At 43.1% G+C, this 18,966-nt stretch overlaps 1 protein-coding gene across 5 annotated transcripts in view; it reads left to right on the forward strand.

The window, feature by feature from the left end:
* Positions 1-18,966, forward strand: part of MARCHF8 (membrane associated ring-CH-type finger 8) — a 493,920-nt gene that overhangs the window by 229,094 nt on the left and 245,860 nt on the right. For all 5 annotated transcript variants that reach the window (XM_063961500.1, XM_063961501.1, XM_063961499.1 and 2 more), the window contains one exon: positions 5,166-5,327. In XM_063961500.1, coding sequence (XP_063817570.1) covers positions 5,241-5,327 — 87 coding nt within the window. In that variant the 5' untranslated portion in view covers positions 5,166-5,240. The remainder of the gene's footprint in view (positions 1-5,165; positions 5,328-18,966) is intronic.

The following is an 18,966-nucleotide window of genomic DNA, read 5'->3' on the forward strand; positions in this document are numbered from 1 at the left end:
CTTTTGCTTTCTACACAGCACCGGGTTACCTTACCTGATGAAAAGGCTGCCATGCCTCTCTTGATGAGAATCTGCAGTCATTTCAACAACTTTCACAGCAGAGACTTTCTCGGATGCACGTACAAATTGGCTTGAATTAAATACAACATAGTGCCTTTGCAGAACAGAGTTTCTAACCTGGCGTTTAGTTGCACCTCCAATACCATCTACAGGCCTTTTTCCATGCGACGTTGAAAAGTAATTCCAGTTGATACTTTTACTGTGCTTTTTTTCTAGAACTTCTAAGCTTGCAACAATGAATCTGTTCTTAAATTGCGAGCTGGAACCATCTGACCATATATTTACTTCATTAACAGACTCCGGTACTTCTTCTAGTGTTCTATCTAAAGTTAATACTAATCCAGTTGATTCATATTTATCTTACACTAAAAAAAAAATCCAAATATATTGCATTAAAAAACTGGTAATAAAATGAATAGATTGTCTTGTAACTCAGGTTACACAAGGTAACTCAGGTTACATGGTAACTCAGGTTACAGAATTTAATTGCATTTTTCATGACTTAAATGTGAATTAAATTTTTTCTTTTTTATACAGTTGAGCAATATGCATGACAAATGTATACAAAAACAAGTATAAACTAGCAGTATTATTATTTACCCTTATTAAAAAAAAAACAATTCCATCTTTTGGTAACTCAGGTTACATGCTAACAGTAGGCTTAAGAAACCTAATATTATGCAAAATCAAAAAGGTATTGGGATGTAATTTTCAATTATTCCTAAACATAAAATATAAATGAATACAACATAGCTTTTCCTTTACTGCTAACATGTTCAAAATTTTTTTTTTTACTTGTAAATGAAAGTGAAAGAATCATATCCAACTAGCCTGAGAAACACATGGATATGTGGAAGCAGCTAATCTAGTGAAAAAAAGTGTTTTTGTTAAAAAAAAAGTAGTGCTGCCACTTAATTTAACATCTTCTGCTTCAAAATAAACTGAAATAACAAATAATTTTACATTTTAAATTTTTTAGTACTTTGTCCCTGTTTTCATGGAATCACCCATATATATATATATATATATATATATATATATATACACACACACACACACACACACACACACACACACACACACACACACACACGTTGAGTATCCCATATCCAAATATTCAGAAATATGGAATTTTTTGAGTGAGATAGTGAAACCTTTGTTTCCTGATGGCTCAATGTACACAAACTTTGTTTAATACGCAAAGTTATTAAAAATATTGTATTATAAGACCTTTAGGCTGTGTGTATAAGGTGTATGTGAAACATAAATGAATTGTGTGAATGTACACACACTTTTTTTAATTCACAAAGTTATTAAAAATATTGGCTAAAATGACCTTCAGGCTGTGTGTATAAGGGGTATATGAAACATAAATGCATTCTGTGCTTAGATTTAGGTCCCATCGCCATAATATCTCATTATGGTATGTAATTATTCCACAATCCGGAAAAATCCGATATCCAAAGTACTTCTGGTCCCAAGCATTTTGGATACGGGATACTCAAGTAAAATAAATAAATAAAATTTTAAAAAATAATAATAATAAAATAAATAAATAAATATATATATATATATATATATATATATTAAATGTTGTTTTATTTTTTAATTAAGGTTACAGATTGCTTTCAGAACTACGTATTTTCTAGTTAGATGTGTGCCTATAATAAGTGAACCTAAGGCAGTTGTCTGAGCTTTTTCGGTAGAAGTAAAATAAAGTGAATAAGTTACAAAATTTCAATTTTCTTGCTTTCAAAGTCTAAATTAGACTTTGCACATTCGGCCACACGGACTTACAGAAAGGAAGCAGTTTGTAGGCGCATTTGCATAAACTCCCAGACTCACGACCGCCAATAGATGCTGCTGCATGCACTTCATCATGAAACTCAAAAGCAAGCCCAATGGATACTAAAAATCACCTGTCCTAAAAGGGAATTCATTATCCCAACTCTTTAATCTCTTAAACATAACATTAATTTCAAATTCTTGCGATTTGAAGCAATTTCCAGTGTTTTAAAATGTTTATTTCACCAGTGGTGATTTCATATTCTCTGAACCTTTACCATTCATTTCAACGGTGTTTCCAGTTTGTGTGCTAAAAGTAGAAACCCAATTGCAATGAATGGAAACTAACCTCCAGACAGAGATCCCCCAAGGTTATAACCAAGCACATGCTCGTTAGCAGATGGCTGTTGCCCATTATGCTGGTTATAGTTTCCACTCCAGAGGTCCAAAACTAGTTCATTACACTGGCCTCCACAGCCCAGGAAGGTTGGGAAGAGCTACAATGATTATAAACTTAAATTTAGTAGGCCTTTGTGGTTGAAGATTAGCAGAAGCTGCATGCTGCTAATTTTATTTATGTATTCAGTTATTTATTTTATTTGTCTATTTAAGCAGTACTGGCACAAATATTTCACACTTATTTCAGTGGGACCATTCATTTTAATATCTATGCATCAGTGTTTCCCGACTTAAGTCTTCAAGGCATACTAACAGTCCAAGTTTTAAGGCTATCCATGATTGAGCATAGATAATAAAATCAAAATAACTGAGTTATCTGTGCTCAAGTATGGCAAGCCTCGAAACCTGGACCGTTAGTATGCATTAAAGATTGATATGGGGAAAAACTGCTATGGGGGGGAATTCGGTTATCAGCCGTAAATTACTAATCCCCCGGGTGCTATCCAATTAGCCCCGAAAGCAGGCAGACAAAACTAAATCCCAGATAATTGACCCATTTTCGCGATCACGAAAACACGTGGATCTGAGAACCTATTATGGATCCATGTGTTTTCACACAAAAACAGGTCAGTTTTTGTCAGAAAAGAATGGGCTGGAATTGAATTGCCAAATAAAACCATTGGGCAAAACAATTGTGATGTCCGTTTTTTCAGATGAAAAATTAAAGGGCACAATGGAATTATCCCCTATACATGCATAAAAGGTTTTCTGTTATTTTTTTTCTTTTCATCTTACTGGTTTTGTATCAGAAATATTCAGTGTTTTCTCCATGGTTTTTCTGAATGATTTGTCATAGATTGTCCTTGTTATTAACTGAAAATTGAGAAAAAAAGGAAATTTAAGTAATTTAAAATCACTAAAATTAAAATGTTTATTTTTAGCACTATTTCTGCAATCTGACCCTTAAAGACCCATCCCTAAAAGTGCCTTGTATATTACACAGTACTCTGTATAATAGATGACTAAAGTAAAATAAGTACATGTAGGGGTATATTAAATAACTGTCGGAAGCTGCCGTCTTGTCAGAAAGACGGGGGTGCCGACTTATTAAAAAAATGCATTTTTTCCCCCCCCAAAAGCCTGGAATTCCAGACTTGTCGGATAACACGTGGATCGGCAGAATAGCCGCCGATCCGCGTGCTTCTGTCGGAAACGGGGACAAATCCGACTGGTTTTGGCCCCCTTTCCAACAAACTCAAACCAACTTATAAACATGTCGGATTGAGGTGAGGAGCGCTGCGGCAGGCTACAGGGATGTGTGGTACCTTGCCTGGCCATCCCCTGGCCAGGCACCTCTCTCCCTGCAGGGCCTCCCCTTGCTGCAGACCTCACTCTCCCCAGGCACTGGCAGCTCCCCTCGCTGCCCGCCGGCGTCCAGCTCCCCCTGCCGGCCGCCACCGTCCAGCTCCCGCCGCTGTCACCTACCCAACGCCAGCCGCCGCTGTCTACTCCCCTCGCCGGCGCTGTCGGCGCACCCGGCATCTGACAGCAGCGGCAGAACAGCACCCTGTGTATGGCCAAATCTGACAGGCTGATTTGGCCGGCCATTGAATAGGGGTTGTTGGATCCATTCCGACAAATACATGTCGGAATGGATCCGACTTTTATTGAAAATACCCCATACTGTATGTTTGTTGAACTTTTACTCAGTAGTTCATCCAGAGGGAATGCGGTCAAGATCCCGCAGGATGAGATCCCGGCGTCGTAATACCGACACCGGGATCCAGACCGGCACAATCCCGACATATTCTCCCTCTGTGGGTGTACACGACCCATAGAGGGAGAATAAATTAGTGTGCCGAGCGTAACGAGGCACCGGGCCCGCAGCGAGCCCGGAAGGGGCTGCGTTGTGCTCGCCCCCCTGTCGAGATTCTGCCGGCCGGGATCCCGGTGTCGGTATTACGACCACCGGGATCTCGTCTGGCGGGATCTCGTACTGATCCCATCCAGAGTCCCCTTAGACAAAATAAGTCTTTCAATAAGTTTTTACTATTGCGTTATAGTATTGTGCTATATTATTTGGTGTTTGCTTGGATTTATACCAAAATTATTTAGGTAGCTTGGAATAACAGGCCCTACACACTACGCGATAACAGTGAAAGATATGACGGTACTCGTTCAATAATGAATGAGAACTCGTTCATATTTTTCAGTGTGTAGGCACCAGCAATAAACGATGCACGGACACGCGCTCGTTCATCATTGGTGCCAGCTTATACATGCATGCCAATATGGACAATATCCCCCTCCCTTCCCCCCCCCCCCCCCCCCCCCCCCGTCACCTCCCCTCCCCCGTCGGGCACCTTGGCGGCCAATTGCCAGGTGTGTAGGGCCCATAATTCAGGTTGAACTGTTGTATGATGCCTATTGTTGCGTGTACCATATATGGTGAATTCATTCATAAAAAATCTCAGTTCTGTAGTAATGGAGAGGTAAAAGCCAGACCCGTTATAAAAATACAGAGAAAAGGTGTCCCTATTATGAAAGTTGTTATTGCCATGATATTAAGAGGCACAGGATTTCCATCAAAGTCTGCATTTTTTTTTTTTTTTGACCAATACAATGTCCAGGGGTCTTGATCCAAAAAGTTGACTTTGATGGGAATCCAGGACCTACAGTAGGTTATGGAACTGAAGGGTGCCATGTCAGTTTCTGTGTCCAGCAGCAGAATGACTTGGGTCACAACGAAGTCTAGTTATAACTATGTTTTCCTAGAACACTAATAATAATATGCATATTTTCTCAGTGTTAGCTTCAAATTTGTGTGTCTTCAATACCTAGTGATGAATGTTCATTTGTTTCAAGTTGATGATGATTGACAACACTGCTTCCCTAATGCTTTGCTTTATTTATTCATTTAGAAGTCGAGGCAACGGTTCAACATGGGAAGTAATGGCAATATTTCTTCTGAAAGACACTGAGAAAGAGCAGCTGTGATGAAAATGCATCAGATGTCAATAGTACCAACCAGAGATGTTCACTCCTCGTGCTTTCAGAAAAAAGCAAAAGACGCTGAAGACCAGGTATGTTTCATTTTATTTACACTTTGAAAATGCTACCTTTTTATTGTTGCTGTTGTATGGAAGCCACAAATACGAAGTAAACCTGATTTCAGAGACAGTATACGTTTCTCTGTGCTTTTTTATTTTCTTTTTACAATGCCTGGCTGCATAATTTAACTTCTTGGGTTATGTAAATTGGATATAGAAGCATGGTAGCCTAGGTAAGGGATGGTGGGGGGCAAAGAACCCGGGCCAGTATGGGGGGAACAGACATATCCCCGATATGGTGTGGCCACCCTCATCCAGTGACTCAGCACTGCAAATTTGTCACTGTTATTCACAACAGACTATGGCTACAATCCCACGAGCTTTAGACACTCTGCCACCTCCGTCCATTACCTTGGCCCAAAATGTATTTACTGCTTGAACTCATCCATTTATATGAAACAAATATCCTCATTCCAACTATATATGCAGACTCTACATTCAGCTGTATTATAAGACTTCCCTCTTACTGAATGATTCTCATCACGTGTGTTGAACGGGTGTAGTATGGTATGCCAGCGGCCGGGATCCCGGCGGCCAGCATATCGGCGCCGGAATCCCGACCACCAGCATACCGACAGCTGGGCGAGTGCAAATGAGCCCCTTGCAGGCTCGCTGCGCCGGCCGACATACTGAATACCACTTGTGTTGAACAAGTTAATTGATAAGAAAAGTGTTTTAATATAGGTGATGGCAATCATAAGTTAAGAGGTAAGTCCATGGACAGAGCATTTTCTGTCCCTCCTGGAGAGGGTCATGCTGAGAGGTCTGTAGTGCTAATAATTCAGTATTAACTAAGCATTAGGTGTGAAGAGCCTGTTGCTAGAAAATATTGTATTGGTTGCTATAGGTTGCAGCAAACTGGCTATTTAGAGCATGTTGCTCAGTATTGTTTAAAAATAAACCCAGTGGATGGAGGTGACACATTTGTGGAAGTGGGTGCATGTTTAGCACATTGCTGAATCAACTAATGCTGATTGGCATTGGGATGCTGGCAATGTAGTGTACTCCATGTTATCAAACTGTAGCATTTGTATCACAACTTGCTTGGAAGTGGAGCCAAGCAGATAAACCTGAAATACCTATTGAGAAATTCATAGACGAGTCACGTCTCTCTTCTGGATTCAGTTCCACTTACACTATATCAGGGGTGGGGAACCTTTGGCCCTCCAGCTGTTGTTGAACTACACATACCAGCAAGCCCTGCTACAGTTTTGCTATTTGGCCATGCTAAAACTGTTGCAGGGCATGCTGGGATGTGTAGTTCAACAACAGCTGGAGGGCCGCGGGATTCCCACCCCTGCACTATATGGACAAAAGTGTTTGGCCACAACTGTTAATCATTGAATTCAATCAGACCCGTTGCCACAGGTGTATAAAATCAAGCACCTAGCCACACAGTCTCCATTTGCCAATACTTGTGATACAAAATGGGTCGTTCTGAAGCACTCAGTGACTTCAAACGTGGTACTGTGATAGGATGCCACCTTTGCTATACGACGGTTCGTGAAATTTCATGCCTGCTGAATATTTCACGGTCAACTGTAAGTTATATTAATAGAAAGTGGAAGCATTTAGGAACAACAGCAACTCAGCCACGAAGCGGCAAACCACCTAAAATCACAGCAGAGTCAAAGTCGCCAACGCTCTGCTGATTCCGTAGCTGAAGAGTTCCAAACTTCCATTTACATTATTGTAAGCACAAAAACTGTGCAGTGGGAGTTTAACGGAATAGGTTTCCATGGCCGAGCAGCTGCATGCACGCCTCACATCACCAAGTCCAATGCCAAGCGTCGGATGGAGTGGTGTAAAGCCCACCGACAATGGTCTGTGGAGCAGTAAAAACATGTTCTGTGGAAAGACGAATCATGCTTCTTTGTTTGGCAGTCAGTTGGGTGAGTTTGCGTTTGGCAGATGCTGGGAGAACGTTACCTGCCTGACTGCATTATGTCAACTGTGAAGTTTGATGGAGGAGGGATAATGGTACGGGGCTATTTTTCAGGGTTTGGCCTAGGCCCCTTATCTTAGTGAAAGGCAATCTAAATGCTTCAGCATACCAAGACATTTTGGATAATACTATGCTTCCAACTTTTTGGCAACAGTTAGGGGAAGGCCCTTGTCTCTATTCCAACATGAGTGTGCCCCAGTGCACAAAGGAAGGACTATAAAGACATGGTTTGATGAGTTTGGTGTGGAAACTTAGAAACATAGAATTTGACGGCAGATAAAAACCACTTGGCCCATCTAGTCTGCCCCTTTTTTATCCTTTAGGTAATCTCAACCCTTTTTTTTTTGCAGGCCAGTCAAGAACTTGACTGTATAGCTGCAAAAGGGGGACAACTCCATATTAAATTATATGTATTTGAAAACAATGTCATTACAGTCCCTGTTGGTGTAATAATCAGGCATCTGAATACTTTTGTCCATATGGTGTATCCCTCTTTATTCCCAAACTGGCTTTTTTTGCTTGGTTTATGGAAATTGCAATTTTCCAAGATGAATGTAAATGCAAGACTACACTTCTTATATTCTCTGTATTCATTTGAAATGTGTGATTAATGAGAAGGTGCTGCTTTGTTCTGTTTTGTTTACACTTAATTAGCCTGAGCCAATCAAGGGAGTAATTCAGACCTGATTGTAGCAGCAAATTTGTTAGCAGTTGGGCAAAACCATGTGCACTGCAGGTGTGGCAGATATAACATGCATAGAGAGTTATGGGTCCTACACACTGGCAGATAATACTGAAAGATATGAACGTTCTCGTTCATTAATGAACGCGATACCGTTCATATCTTTCATTGTGAAGGCACCAGCGATGAACGATGCGCAGCCCCACGCTCGTTCATCGCTGGTGCTTTGTCGCTTGTGTATGCAGACCAATATGGACGAGATCGTCCATATTTTCCTGCACTGCTATGGAGCCGGGTGACGGGGGGAGGGAAGAAACTTCACTCCCCCTGTCACTGCCTCCCCGCCGCTGGGTCGCCCGTCGGCCGTATTCGCCGTCGGGCAGCTCAGCGGCGGATCTATCAGTGTGTAGGGCCCATTAGATTTGAGTGGGGTGTGTTCAAACTGAAATCTAAATTCCAGTGTAAAAATAAAGCAGCCAGTATTTACCCTACACAGAAACAAACCCCCGCAAAGCACGTTTTTGCCCATCTGCTAACAAATTTGCTGCTACGATCAGATCTGAATTAGGCCCAAAGACTGTAAGATGCCATGATGAAGCTCTTACAAGGGGAGATGTATCAAACAGTTTTGATATATAAAGTGAAGAAGTTGCCCGTAGCAACTAAATTAGCTTCTGTCATTTTGTACACTATGCTAAAATAAAATTATAGATACGCTGATTGGTTGCTGAGGGAAACTTCTCCCCAAAGGGAGATGCACTTTGCAGTAGGAATGAAAAATGATATGATATAATAATAATTACATGTGTAGATACTTATTTATAGTATATATGCTACATGCTTGTCTGATAATCTTCCTTATTAAAAGTGTTATCTTAGAGGTAGACATCTTCCTCAGGACATTCTGACAGCTGTTTTTATCTGCTCTGAAACATATAAACATTTGTAGAAGTTGCAGAAGTCCTCATACCGGACCAGGGCAATAGGGCATTTCTTGTAAAACAAGCTGTAAAACATCACTTTAGACGGGAGATAAGGGGCAATTGTTATCCCCCCTTATCTCCCGTCTAAAGTGATGTTCAGGGGGTGATATTCAATTGAAGTCCCCTATCGTGCTGATCGCTACTAATGGGTGCGATCGGGAAAAGTGCAGTTTGGGTGCCCAAACGGGTCACTTTTAACACATTTTTGCTCGCCACCCCTGGCGGGTGTGAGCTGAAATGTAGACACCAGCTGCCAATCATGCCTGAATGGAGCTACAGTTGAATAGCTCTGTTAGGTGCCATCTAGTGTCTGCTAGCCAGAAATACATTTGAATCTCGCCCACTGTGCAGACAGTGCTACATTTTTTTTATTCAAAACATAAAGAGAGGTGCTACCATGCTGACACTTGTAGTTCAACACATAAAAAAGATAAAATGCATGTGCACACTACATACTAAACACTGCTAATCTGAGTGATTAGAATAGAGACTGCAATATAACATAGAGTTAATTTGTGGTGTTTAGCAGAAAATTTTGGTACAGACTCTCTCAGCCTGGATTAGCACACCTCTCACCTGTTCGACAGTGTATTTTTTTTTTGTTTTTTTTTACTAGTATGGATCTCTGGCATTTACAGACTGCATATTGGTAAAGGCACTATGATGGTAAGACCTGAATAAATGTATACAATTTGTCAGTTTTAGGAATGAGTTCGGGGCATGGGGCCTCCTGGGTTGGTATGGTCTGGCTGCTTTGGGGCATCATATTGTAACACTTAATCTAGCACTTTTTAACACTTGATTAATTTTATTTTTTAACAAATGTAAATTATTAACTCTTACTTAGTGTCACCTATGTACAGAGCCGGCCCTAGGCATAGGCAAATGCCTAGGGTATTTGGAATGCGCATGGGCACAAGCAGCTTCTGCTGATTAAAATGATATGCAACATACCTATATTCTGTGTGTGACTGTATCTGCATATGAAATGCTGCATTACAGTGTATCCCTGTAAATCACTGTAATGTAGATACAGCGACAGTCGCACACACTGATTAGCAGAATTTGCTGTCCTTACTGAATTAGCCCCATAATGTAAAGTGGTACTACTGTGTGATGTGACGTGAATAAGAGACACTATCGCATGATATAATGTGAATAAAGTTGCACTACTGTGTGGCATAACTTGAATTGGGGGTACTATTTTGTGGCAATGCCCCTTCCCAGCATGAATACGCCCCTTTTTGGGTTGCACACCGAATGTGCGCACTGTTCCTATATAAAATATAGGGGATAGGAGTAGCAAAATGAGAACTGATAAGGGGGAGGGGTGATGGTGCTGGGAGAGGGTGTAGGGTCAGAGGCGGAACTAGCGGCGGTGCTAGGGGGCACCAGACGTAATCTTGCCTAGGGCATCATATTGGCTAGGACTGGCTCTGCCTATGTAACACTCAACACATAGCTGCTGTTTATTACTATTGTAACACATTTTAACACTTAACTCACTAGTGTTGTGCCTTGGGGCAGTTGGCTTGTGCTAGCCTGGGGGGTCCCAGAAACCCATCTAATGAGATTGTAGTTGGCGTGCCCATATTTTTGGGCAAAATGATGCTAAGCACCTCATATTTACTCTGTTATATGGGAGAGTTTATCATAATTATTCTGATTAGTGGTGTGTAGTATTTAGAGAGTGCAGTGCTACATTTTTATCTATTGCTATTTTTGCCGCTAATTTTTTTTTAACTATTTAAAAAGAAGTTATGTTAGAGTGTAAATTAGGTACTCTACCCCCTGCCCCCAACTTTCAAAGAAAACGAAAACCTTGTAAGATGCACTTCCTTAACAAACATAATGAATGTAATTACAGAAAAACAAAATGTGCTTAAGCTCCCAGGTATTCAATAGAACAGCTGACATAGATACACAATTAATACACATAACAGATTGCTTTAGTGACCACTGGTTGTGGCATTGACAAATGTTTTTATTTGAAAAGAAAAATCGCCATGGTAACTGCTTTGTGTTATATCAGTATTTTTATGGCAGAATTTTGCATCCTCTTGTAAAATTCCAACAACTGTAAGCACAAAACAGTCTTTATAGTTGGGACTACACTGGAACATGCAGGTGATAGTTTCAGGTGAATAATGCTGCGTGCAACAAATCTTTAAAAATAAAACAAAAAAACTAAAAAAGACCATAATACCCTATCTCCAGATAAGACATTTTGTCACTTCTTTAACGAGCTCGTCCCCGTTCCAACCTCTCACCACTCTGGAATCCTACTGCTATCACAAACCGCTCGCACGCGGAATCATATCCCTACTGTACTCTCTTCTCCAGACATGGGACCAGACGACGACCCCGGCTTTCATACGCCAGTGGGAACGGGACCTAGGCCCGGTGCCTGATGACTATGATTGGTCGGATATCTTCACTGCAGTCACGAAGTCCTCTATCTCAACCCTAGTCAAAGAAAACGCATATAAAATTTTGTACAGGTGGTACTTTGTCCCCTCTAGACTCCACAAAATGTTTCCCTCCTCTTCACCCATGTGCTGGAGAGGATGCGGCGGACACGGCTCATTCCTCCACATTTGGTGGACGTGCCCTAAAATTATGCTATATTGGGACGCAGTCGCACGCTTGATGAGCGCGGTACTCCAGACCCAGGTTAAAAAAGATCCTTGGTCCTTCCTGCTAGGCCTCCCCATTGCTAACGCACCTCCAAACTCCAGTAAACTACTGACGCAGATCCTAAACGCGGCCAGGTGCTCAATTGCCCTCCAATGGAAACAGAGGGAGCCCCCCCATATTAAGCAGGTCATCAACAAAGTATGGTACCTCGCAAGCATGGAAAAAAATCACAGCATACCTTCATAATAGATCCTTCCAGTTTCTCCTGAGTTGGGAACTATGGTTTGACTCTCAGGCTCCCGCAGGTGGATTATGTTCCCCCGAGGGCCCGATGGCTCTCCTATTATGATCTCAGTAATCTCCTCACCCGGCTAGTAGATATAGGTCTACCTGTAATCCCTCCTCTTCGTGTCCCTCATGTAGCACTTTACCTTTTGGTACTAACGCCCTGCACTAGGTTGGCGGAACACGGGGGCGCACTGGCGGTGCCTCCACCCCTGTCTTTTCCTCCCCCCACTCTGTTCCCTCCCCATCTTTGTCCGTCTCCCCTTCTTTCTCTTCATGCTCTTCTCTCTTCTGTATTATCCTTTATATTGCTATAGTTACGAGTCTAATCCCCGGCTCCCACCCGTCTGATTAGCCCCCATTCACCCTTTGACATGAATCATCGCTGTTTCTCGTTCTTACAAATGTATGGTTAATGGCTCTTATTTGGATTATTTCTCCACATGTTGGGAACCGCTTGTTCTTTATATTAAGGTTAAATCTCTGCCTCTGATAGTATATTGTGACAAGTAGCAGCTCACCCCACGTGAGGTGGGGAGCTGTTGTGACATTTATAACCTGAAAATTAAAATAAACAAAAAAAAAAAAGACCATAATACTATTATTACAGGGAGAAAAAGATAAAGCACTTCCTAGTCTGTAGTTCATCCAGATTGATATTAACTTTGATCACTAATCATAATTGAATCGCATTGCAGTGATCACCATTATAACATGGATAATCATGGAATTAGGATCAAGAGATTGTTCCAACCTCCCAACATATTTAGAAGGCAACCTGGGTCATCACCCTCGTGTGACAATGCTGCGCCTGGCTGAAAAAGGGCGCGGCTTCGTGGGAGTGTCGTGATTCATCACTGTGGGGGCATACCCAGAGCTGCTGGCGTGCCCCCAGTCCCTCTGTCTCCTATGAATAGACGCGTCTATTCACCGCTGCTCTGCTAAGCAGGGCACCAAGTGACAGGATCCTCTCAACTGCCCCACTCCCACCCCCACTGCGGGACACTGCGACCCGCGGGTGGGACAGCGGGACAGTCCCAAAAAAACGGGACTGTGCTGCGAAAATGGGGACAGTTGGGTGGTATGTACGTCCCTAATTATTAGTAGAGATGATCATGAATAGACTGTTTGATGTCAGTGTTATGTCCACATCATTTGATTGATTGCTTGCTTCTCTTCTTTCAAAGGGACCATGTATATATTTTGTTTCACTAGTTTTCATTGTTAGTTAAATACCCTAGTTTTTTTTCTTTGTTTTATATATATATATATATATATATATATATATATAAAATTTATTTATTACCAGTTATTCATATAGCGCACACATATTTCCGCAGCACTTTACAGAGAATATTTGGCCATTCACATCAGCCCCTGCCCCAGTGGAGCTTACAATCTATATTCCCTACCACATGTGCATGCACACACATTCATACTAGGGTTAATTTTTGTTTGGATCCAGATAACCTACCAGTATATTTTTGGATTGTGGGAGGAAACCGGAGTACCAGGTGGAAACCCACGCAAGTGCGGGGAGAATATACAAACTCATATATGCACAGGTAGAGCCATGGTGGGAATTGAACCCATGACTTCAGTGCCGTAAGGCAGTAATGCTAACCATTACACCATCAGTACTTCCTATATATATATATATATATATATATATATATATATATAATAAAATACTCTTCTTCTGAGCTACTGGAATTAACCATATGGATGGTATAGTGGAGTGGTAATAATTTGTTCACGTTCCCCCCCAATGACTGCTAAGTGTGTCTGTTTTTTCCTGTCTAAACATGTTATTAAGACACCTAAACGAACACTCACAATTCAATTTCATGGTTTCGGGTATCTAAAGTCTGTGTTTGAGCGTCTAAAGCAGTGGTTCTCAAACTCGGTCCTCAGGACCCTACACGGTTCACGTTTTCCATGTCACCCAGCAGCTGCACTGTGTATCACCATCTGGCACATTTTATAAATATACAGCTGACCTGCAAAACATGAACCTAGTGGGGTTCTGATGACCGAGTTTGAGAACCTGTGGTCCAAAGTATGCCTATCCACATGGGGTTTGCAATTCATTTATTTTAAACAGCTCTGTCACAGGGAATAGAGGCTCTTATAGAGGCCATCAGAAATGTTCAGCATATTCCTGATAAGGTGTCAGAGGAATGTGAGGAATCTTATTTTAATGTAAAAAGAAATCCTCAGTCACTTTTCCTGTGTCAAAAGAATTGAATAAACTGTTTGAAGAACCGTGGGTTAATCCTGATAAGAAATTTCAGATCCCTAAAACGTTGCTCGCATCTTTTCCTTTTCCTCTGGAGAATAGGAAAAAATGGGAAAATCCACTGATAGTGGACGCATCAGTCTCTAGGCTGCCACGAAAGATTGTATTGCCTGTTCCTGGTGCAGCCTCCCTAAAAGACACGGCTGATCATAAGTTTGAGACTACACTCAAATCACTGTACACAGCTGCTGGGGTGGCCCAGAGATCCACTGTTGCATGTGCGTGGATCACAAAAGCCATTGCTAAATGGTCAGGTAACCTAATTGAGTGGTTAGATTCCTTGCCTAGGGGGGATGTTGTATTACTCCTGCGGCATATACATGACTCTGCAAACTTTATGGTGGAAGCCATAAAAGAAATAGGCTTCCTTAACGCACGCACCCCCGCTCTGGCAATGTCGGGACGCAGAGGCTTGTGGCTCTACCATTCACAGGAGAGGCCTTGTTTGGAGATGATCTAGACAAATGGATCTCCACAGCTACTGCGGGTAAGTCTACTTATCTTCCTTCCACAACCCCCCCCCAACCAAGAAGACTTATTCAGCTTTTAAGTTACAGTCCTTTCGGACGACCAAGTTCAAAGGCAGAACCAGAGGTGCTTCTACGTCCTCCAGCGGATTAAGAGGTAAACCACGCAATCCAACAACTGCGGGTGCTCAGACTCTGCTTCCTCCAAGACTTCAGCAGGACGGGAGACCGCAATGCCTGGAAGGCTGTCAGGTGGGAGCACACCTACAATTCTTCAGTCAAATCTGGTCAAGTTCGTGCCAGGATCCCTGGGTCTTAAATCTTATTTCCCAGGGCTACAGACTGTAGTTCCAAGAGCTCCCACCTCACAGATTCTTCAAATCAGGTTTGCCAGTTTCACAAGAGGCAAGTTTAACTTTACAACATGCCATCCAAAAACTGGTACAGACTCACGTCATTTTTCCAGTTCCACCTCATCAGCTAAACAAGGGGTACTATTCCATCTTGTTTGTAGTACCGAAATCGACGGTTCGATAAGACCAATTTTGAACCTCAGGTCGTTGAACCCGTACTTACGAGTGTTCAAATTCAAGATGGAGTCTCTGAGAGCGGTGATCTCAGGTCAGGAGGAAGCGGAATTCCTAGTGTCCCTGGATATCAAGGATGCATACCTTCATATTCCGATCTGGCTGCCTCATCAGGCTTATCTATAGTTTGCACTGCAGGACTGTCACTTCCAGTTCCAGGCCCTGCCATTTGGTCTCTCCACGGCACCGAGGGTGTTCACCAAGGTGATGGCAGAGATGATGTTTCTACTCCGCATGCAGGGAGTGAACATAATTCCGTACCTGGACGATCTCCTGATAAAAGCACCGTCCAGGGAAAGGTTGCTGGACAGCATTGGTCTCTGAAACCAAACTTCTCCAGGATCACGGGTGGATTCTGAACCTTCCGAAATATCACCTAGAGCCATCACGGAGGCTCCCATTCCTGGGAATTATACAGGACACAGAGTTGCAGAAGGTGTTCCTTCCGTTGGAAAAGGCATTAGTAATCCAGTCAATGGTTCGGGATGTCGTGAAGCCAACCCGGGTGTCGGTGCATTTATGCATTCACCTTCTGGTGAAAATGGTGGCCTCTTACGAGGCACTTCAATACGGAAGGTTTCACACAAGACCCTTCCAGCTCGATCTGTTGGACAAATGGTCCGGTTCGCATTTTCACATGCACCAGAGGATCCGTCTGTCGCCAAAAGCCAGGATCTCCCTTCTATGGTGGCTACAGACTTCTCACCTCGTCGGAGGTTCGGAATTCAGAACTGGATTCTGCTAACCACAGACTCAAGCCTCAGAGGTTGGGGAGCAGTCGCTCAGGGGGTGCAGTTTCAAGGAAGATGGTCAAGTCAGGAAGTCATCCTTCCAATCAACATTCTGGAACTCAAGGCCATTTACAACGCCCTTCTGCAGGCCTCACATATTCTTCAAGATCGGGCCATTCAGGTCCAGTCGGACAATGTGATAGCAGTAACGTACATAAACCGACAGGGCGGAACGAAAAGCAGAGCAGCAATGTCAGAGGTGTCAAGAATTCTCCTGTGGGCAGAAAGAAACACTGTGGCGTTGTCAGCAGTCTTCATTCCGGGAGTGGACAACTGGGAAGCAGACTTCCTCAGCAGACACGACCTGCACCCGGGGGAGTGGGGCCTTCACCCGGAAGTGTTCAGGTGCTTGACAAGTCGTTGGGGATTTCCACAAATCGACATGATGGCCTCTCGTCTTAACAAGAAGCTCAAGCAGTATTGTTCCAGGTCGAGAGACTAACAGGTGGTGGCGGTAGACACCCTGATGACTCCATGGGTCTATCGGAGTGTGTACGTGTTTCCTCCACTTCCTCTGATCTCAAGAATTCTAAAGAAAATAAAAAGGGAAAAGGTTCAAGCAATACTCTTTGCTCCGGACTGGCCACGAAGGGCCTGGTACGCGGACCTTCTGGAGATGCTCCTCGAAGATCCGTGGCCTCTACCTCTTCGCGAGGATCTTCTGCAATAGAGCCCGTTCATCTTTTAAGACTTACCGTGGCTACGTTTGACAGCATGGATGTTGAACGGTTGATTTTAGCCAGGAGAGGGATCCCTAAAAAGGTTATCCCGACTATGATCCAAGCCAGGAAGGGGGTAACATTTAAGCATTACCATCGTATTTGGAAGAAATACGTCTCTTTGTGTGAGAGCAGAGATTATTCTGCGGTGGAATTCCATCTGGGTCGTTTCCTGCTTTTTCTGCAGGCTGGTGTGGATGTGGGCCTACGTCTGGGCTCCATAAAGGTCCAGATTTCGGCCTTGTCCATTTTCTTTCAGAAACAATTGGCTTCACTCCCTGAGGTTCAGACATTCTTTAAATGTGTTCTGCACATCCAACCTCTCTTTGTGCCTCCCACGGCACCTTGGGATCTCGATGTGATGCTTCAGTTCCTCTAGTCGGACTGGTTTGAACCGTTACAGGAGGTTGACGTAAATTATCTTACGTGGAAGACCGTCACACTGTTGGCCTTGGCTTCAGCAAGACGTGTGTCGGAGCTGGTGGCTTTGTCTCACAAAAGTCCCTATTTCATTTTCCATGAGGACAGAGCTGAACTCAGAACTCGTCAGCAACTTCTTCCCAAAGTGGTGTCCGCATTTCAGATCAACCAACCTATTGTGGTTCCGGTTGTCACCGGCACCTCTCCTACTTCAAAGTCTTTGGATGTTGTGAGGAATTTGAAGGTGTAGGTGAAAAGAACAGCTCGTCACAGAAAGTCGGACTCGCTGTTTGTTCTTTATGATTCCAATAAGATTGGCTGTCCTGCTTCAAAGCAGACAATTGCACGCTGGATCAGACTTACTATCCAGCATGCTTATTCCACGGCAAGTTTGTCATGTCCAAAATCTGTACAGGCCCACTCTACTAGGTTGGTGGGTTCTTCCTGGGCGGCTGCCCGGGTGTCTCGGCTTTACAGCTACTTGGTCAGGTTCAAACACGTTTGCTAAGCTCTACAAGTTCGATACTTTGGCCGCTGAGGACCTTCAGTTTGGTCAATCAGTTCTGCAGGAACCTCAGCACTCCCCCACCCGGTTTGGGAGTTTTGGTACATCCCCATGGTACTAAATGGAACCCAGTATCCTCTAGGACATAAGAGAAAATAAGATTTTAATTACCTACCGGTAAATCCTTTTCTCGTAGTCCGTAGAGGATACTGGGCGCCTGCCCAGTGCTTCGTTCTTCCTGCACTGTTACTTGGTTAAGCAATGTTGGTTCAGCTGTTGCTGTTCCTGTTTAAAGTTTGGTTAGCTTGGCTTTCCTCTTGGTGTGTGTGCTGGATCGGAATCTCATCACTATCCTTATCTATCCTACTCTCAAAGTATGTCCGGCTCCTAGTGGACCCATCTATACCCCATGGTACTAAATGGACCCCAGTATACTCTACGGACTAAGATAAAATGATTTACCGGTAGGTAATGAAAATGTTATATATATATATATATATATATATATATATATATATATATATATATCAGCAAAAGGTTAATCGCGCAACAATCAAACCAGTCCAATATATTTCAGAAGTCCAATGTTTCCCGTTCTTGATAAGACTCTTTTGTCCTCCACTGCTTCCTCCAGATAAAGCCGTACCACAGGCTAAATTAAAGTACATGTAAAGAAACAAATGAGCGCAAAGTATAAGTAAACGGTTGTAAGCATTTAATTAGTAGAAGCATATGCTTACATACATCTCAAAAAGGAACAAGCGGCTCGATGTTTCACACACGGGCGCCTTCCGGACAGCACCAGGTGAGTGGCCGCTATTAACAGCTCATCAACCGATCCCTTGCTCGGGACCACACAGGATCAGGCCAGCAGGGACGCGGTTACGTCCAGTGTCCAGTTACCACACAAACGCGTTTCGTCACGGGGACTTCGTCAGGGGGTGTACCCTCTGGGGCTTACTGTGCCAGGATAACCTATAGTTTCCTGGCATTTACCCTGAAATTGGTTTAATTTGACGTGGGTTTGCGGAAATTCGCGAATAGCTGATTAACTCCAGTGATTAAACCCGGATCTTTAGCTGCACAGTAAACCTTGTGGCTAATTTAATCTCTACCCAAGGCTCCTTACTGACTGGCATCATAAATCTAACTAGATTTGGCCTGCATGTACGTGGGGGTGGGAGACTGCGCGCGGGGCCGTGCATCGCTATCGGCTATACACACAGAGCGATGTGTGCTTAAGGGGGGGTACCCACGGAGCGATATTCGAAGCAATCTGACTAGATTGCTTA

The sequence above is a fragment of the Pseudophryne corroboree genome, chromosome 3, assembly GCF_028390025.1.
Source record: "Pseudophryne corroboree isolate aPseCor3 chromosome 3, aPseCor3.hap2, whole genome shotgun sequence".
NCBI classification, from domain to species: Eukaryota; Metazoa; Chordata; class Amphibia; order Anura; family Myobatrachidae; genus Pseudophryne; species Pseudophryne corroboree.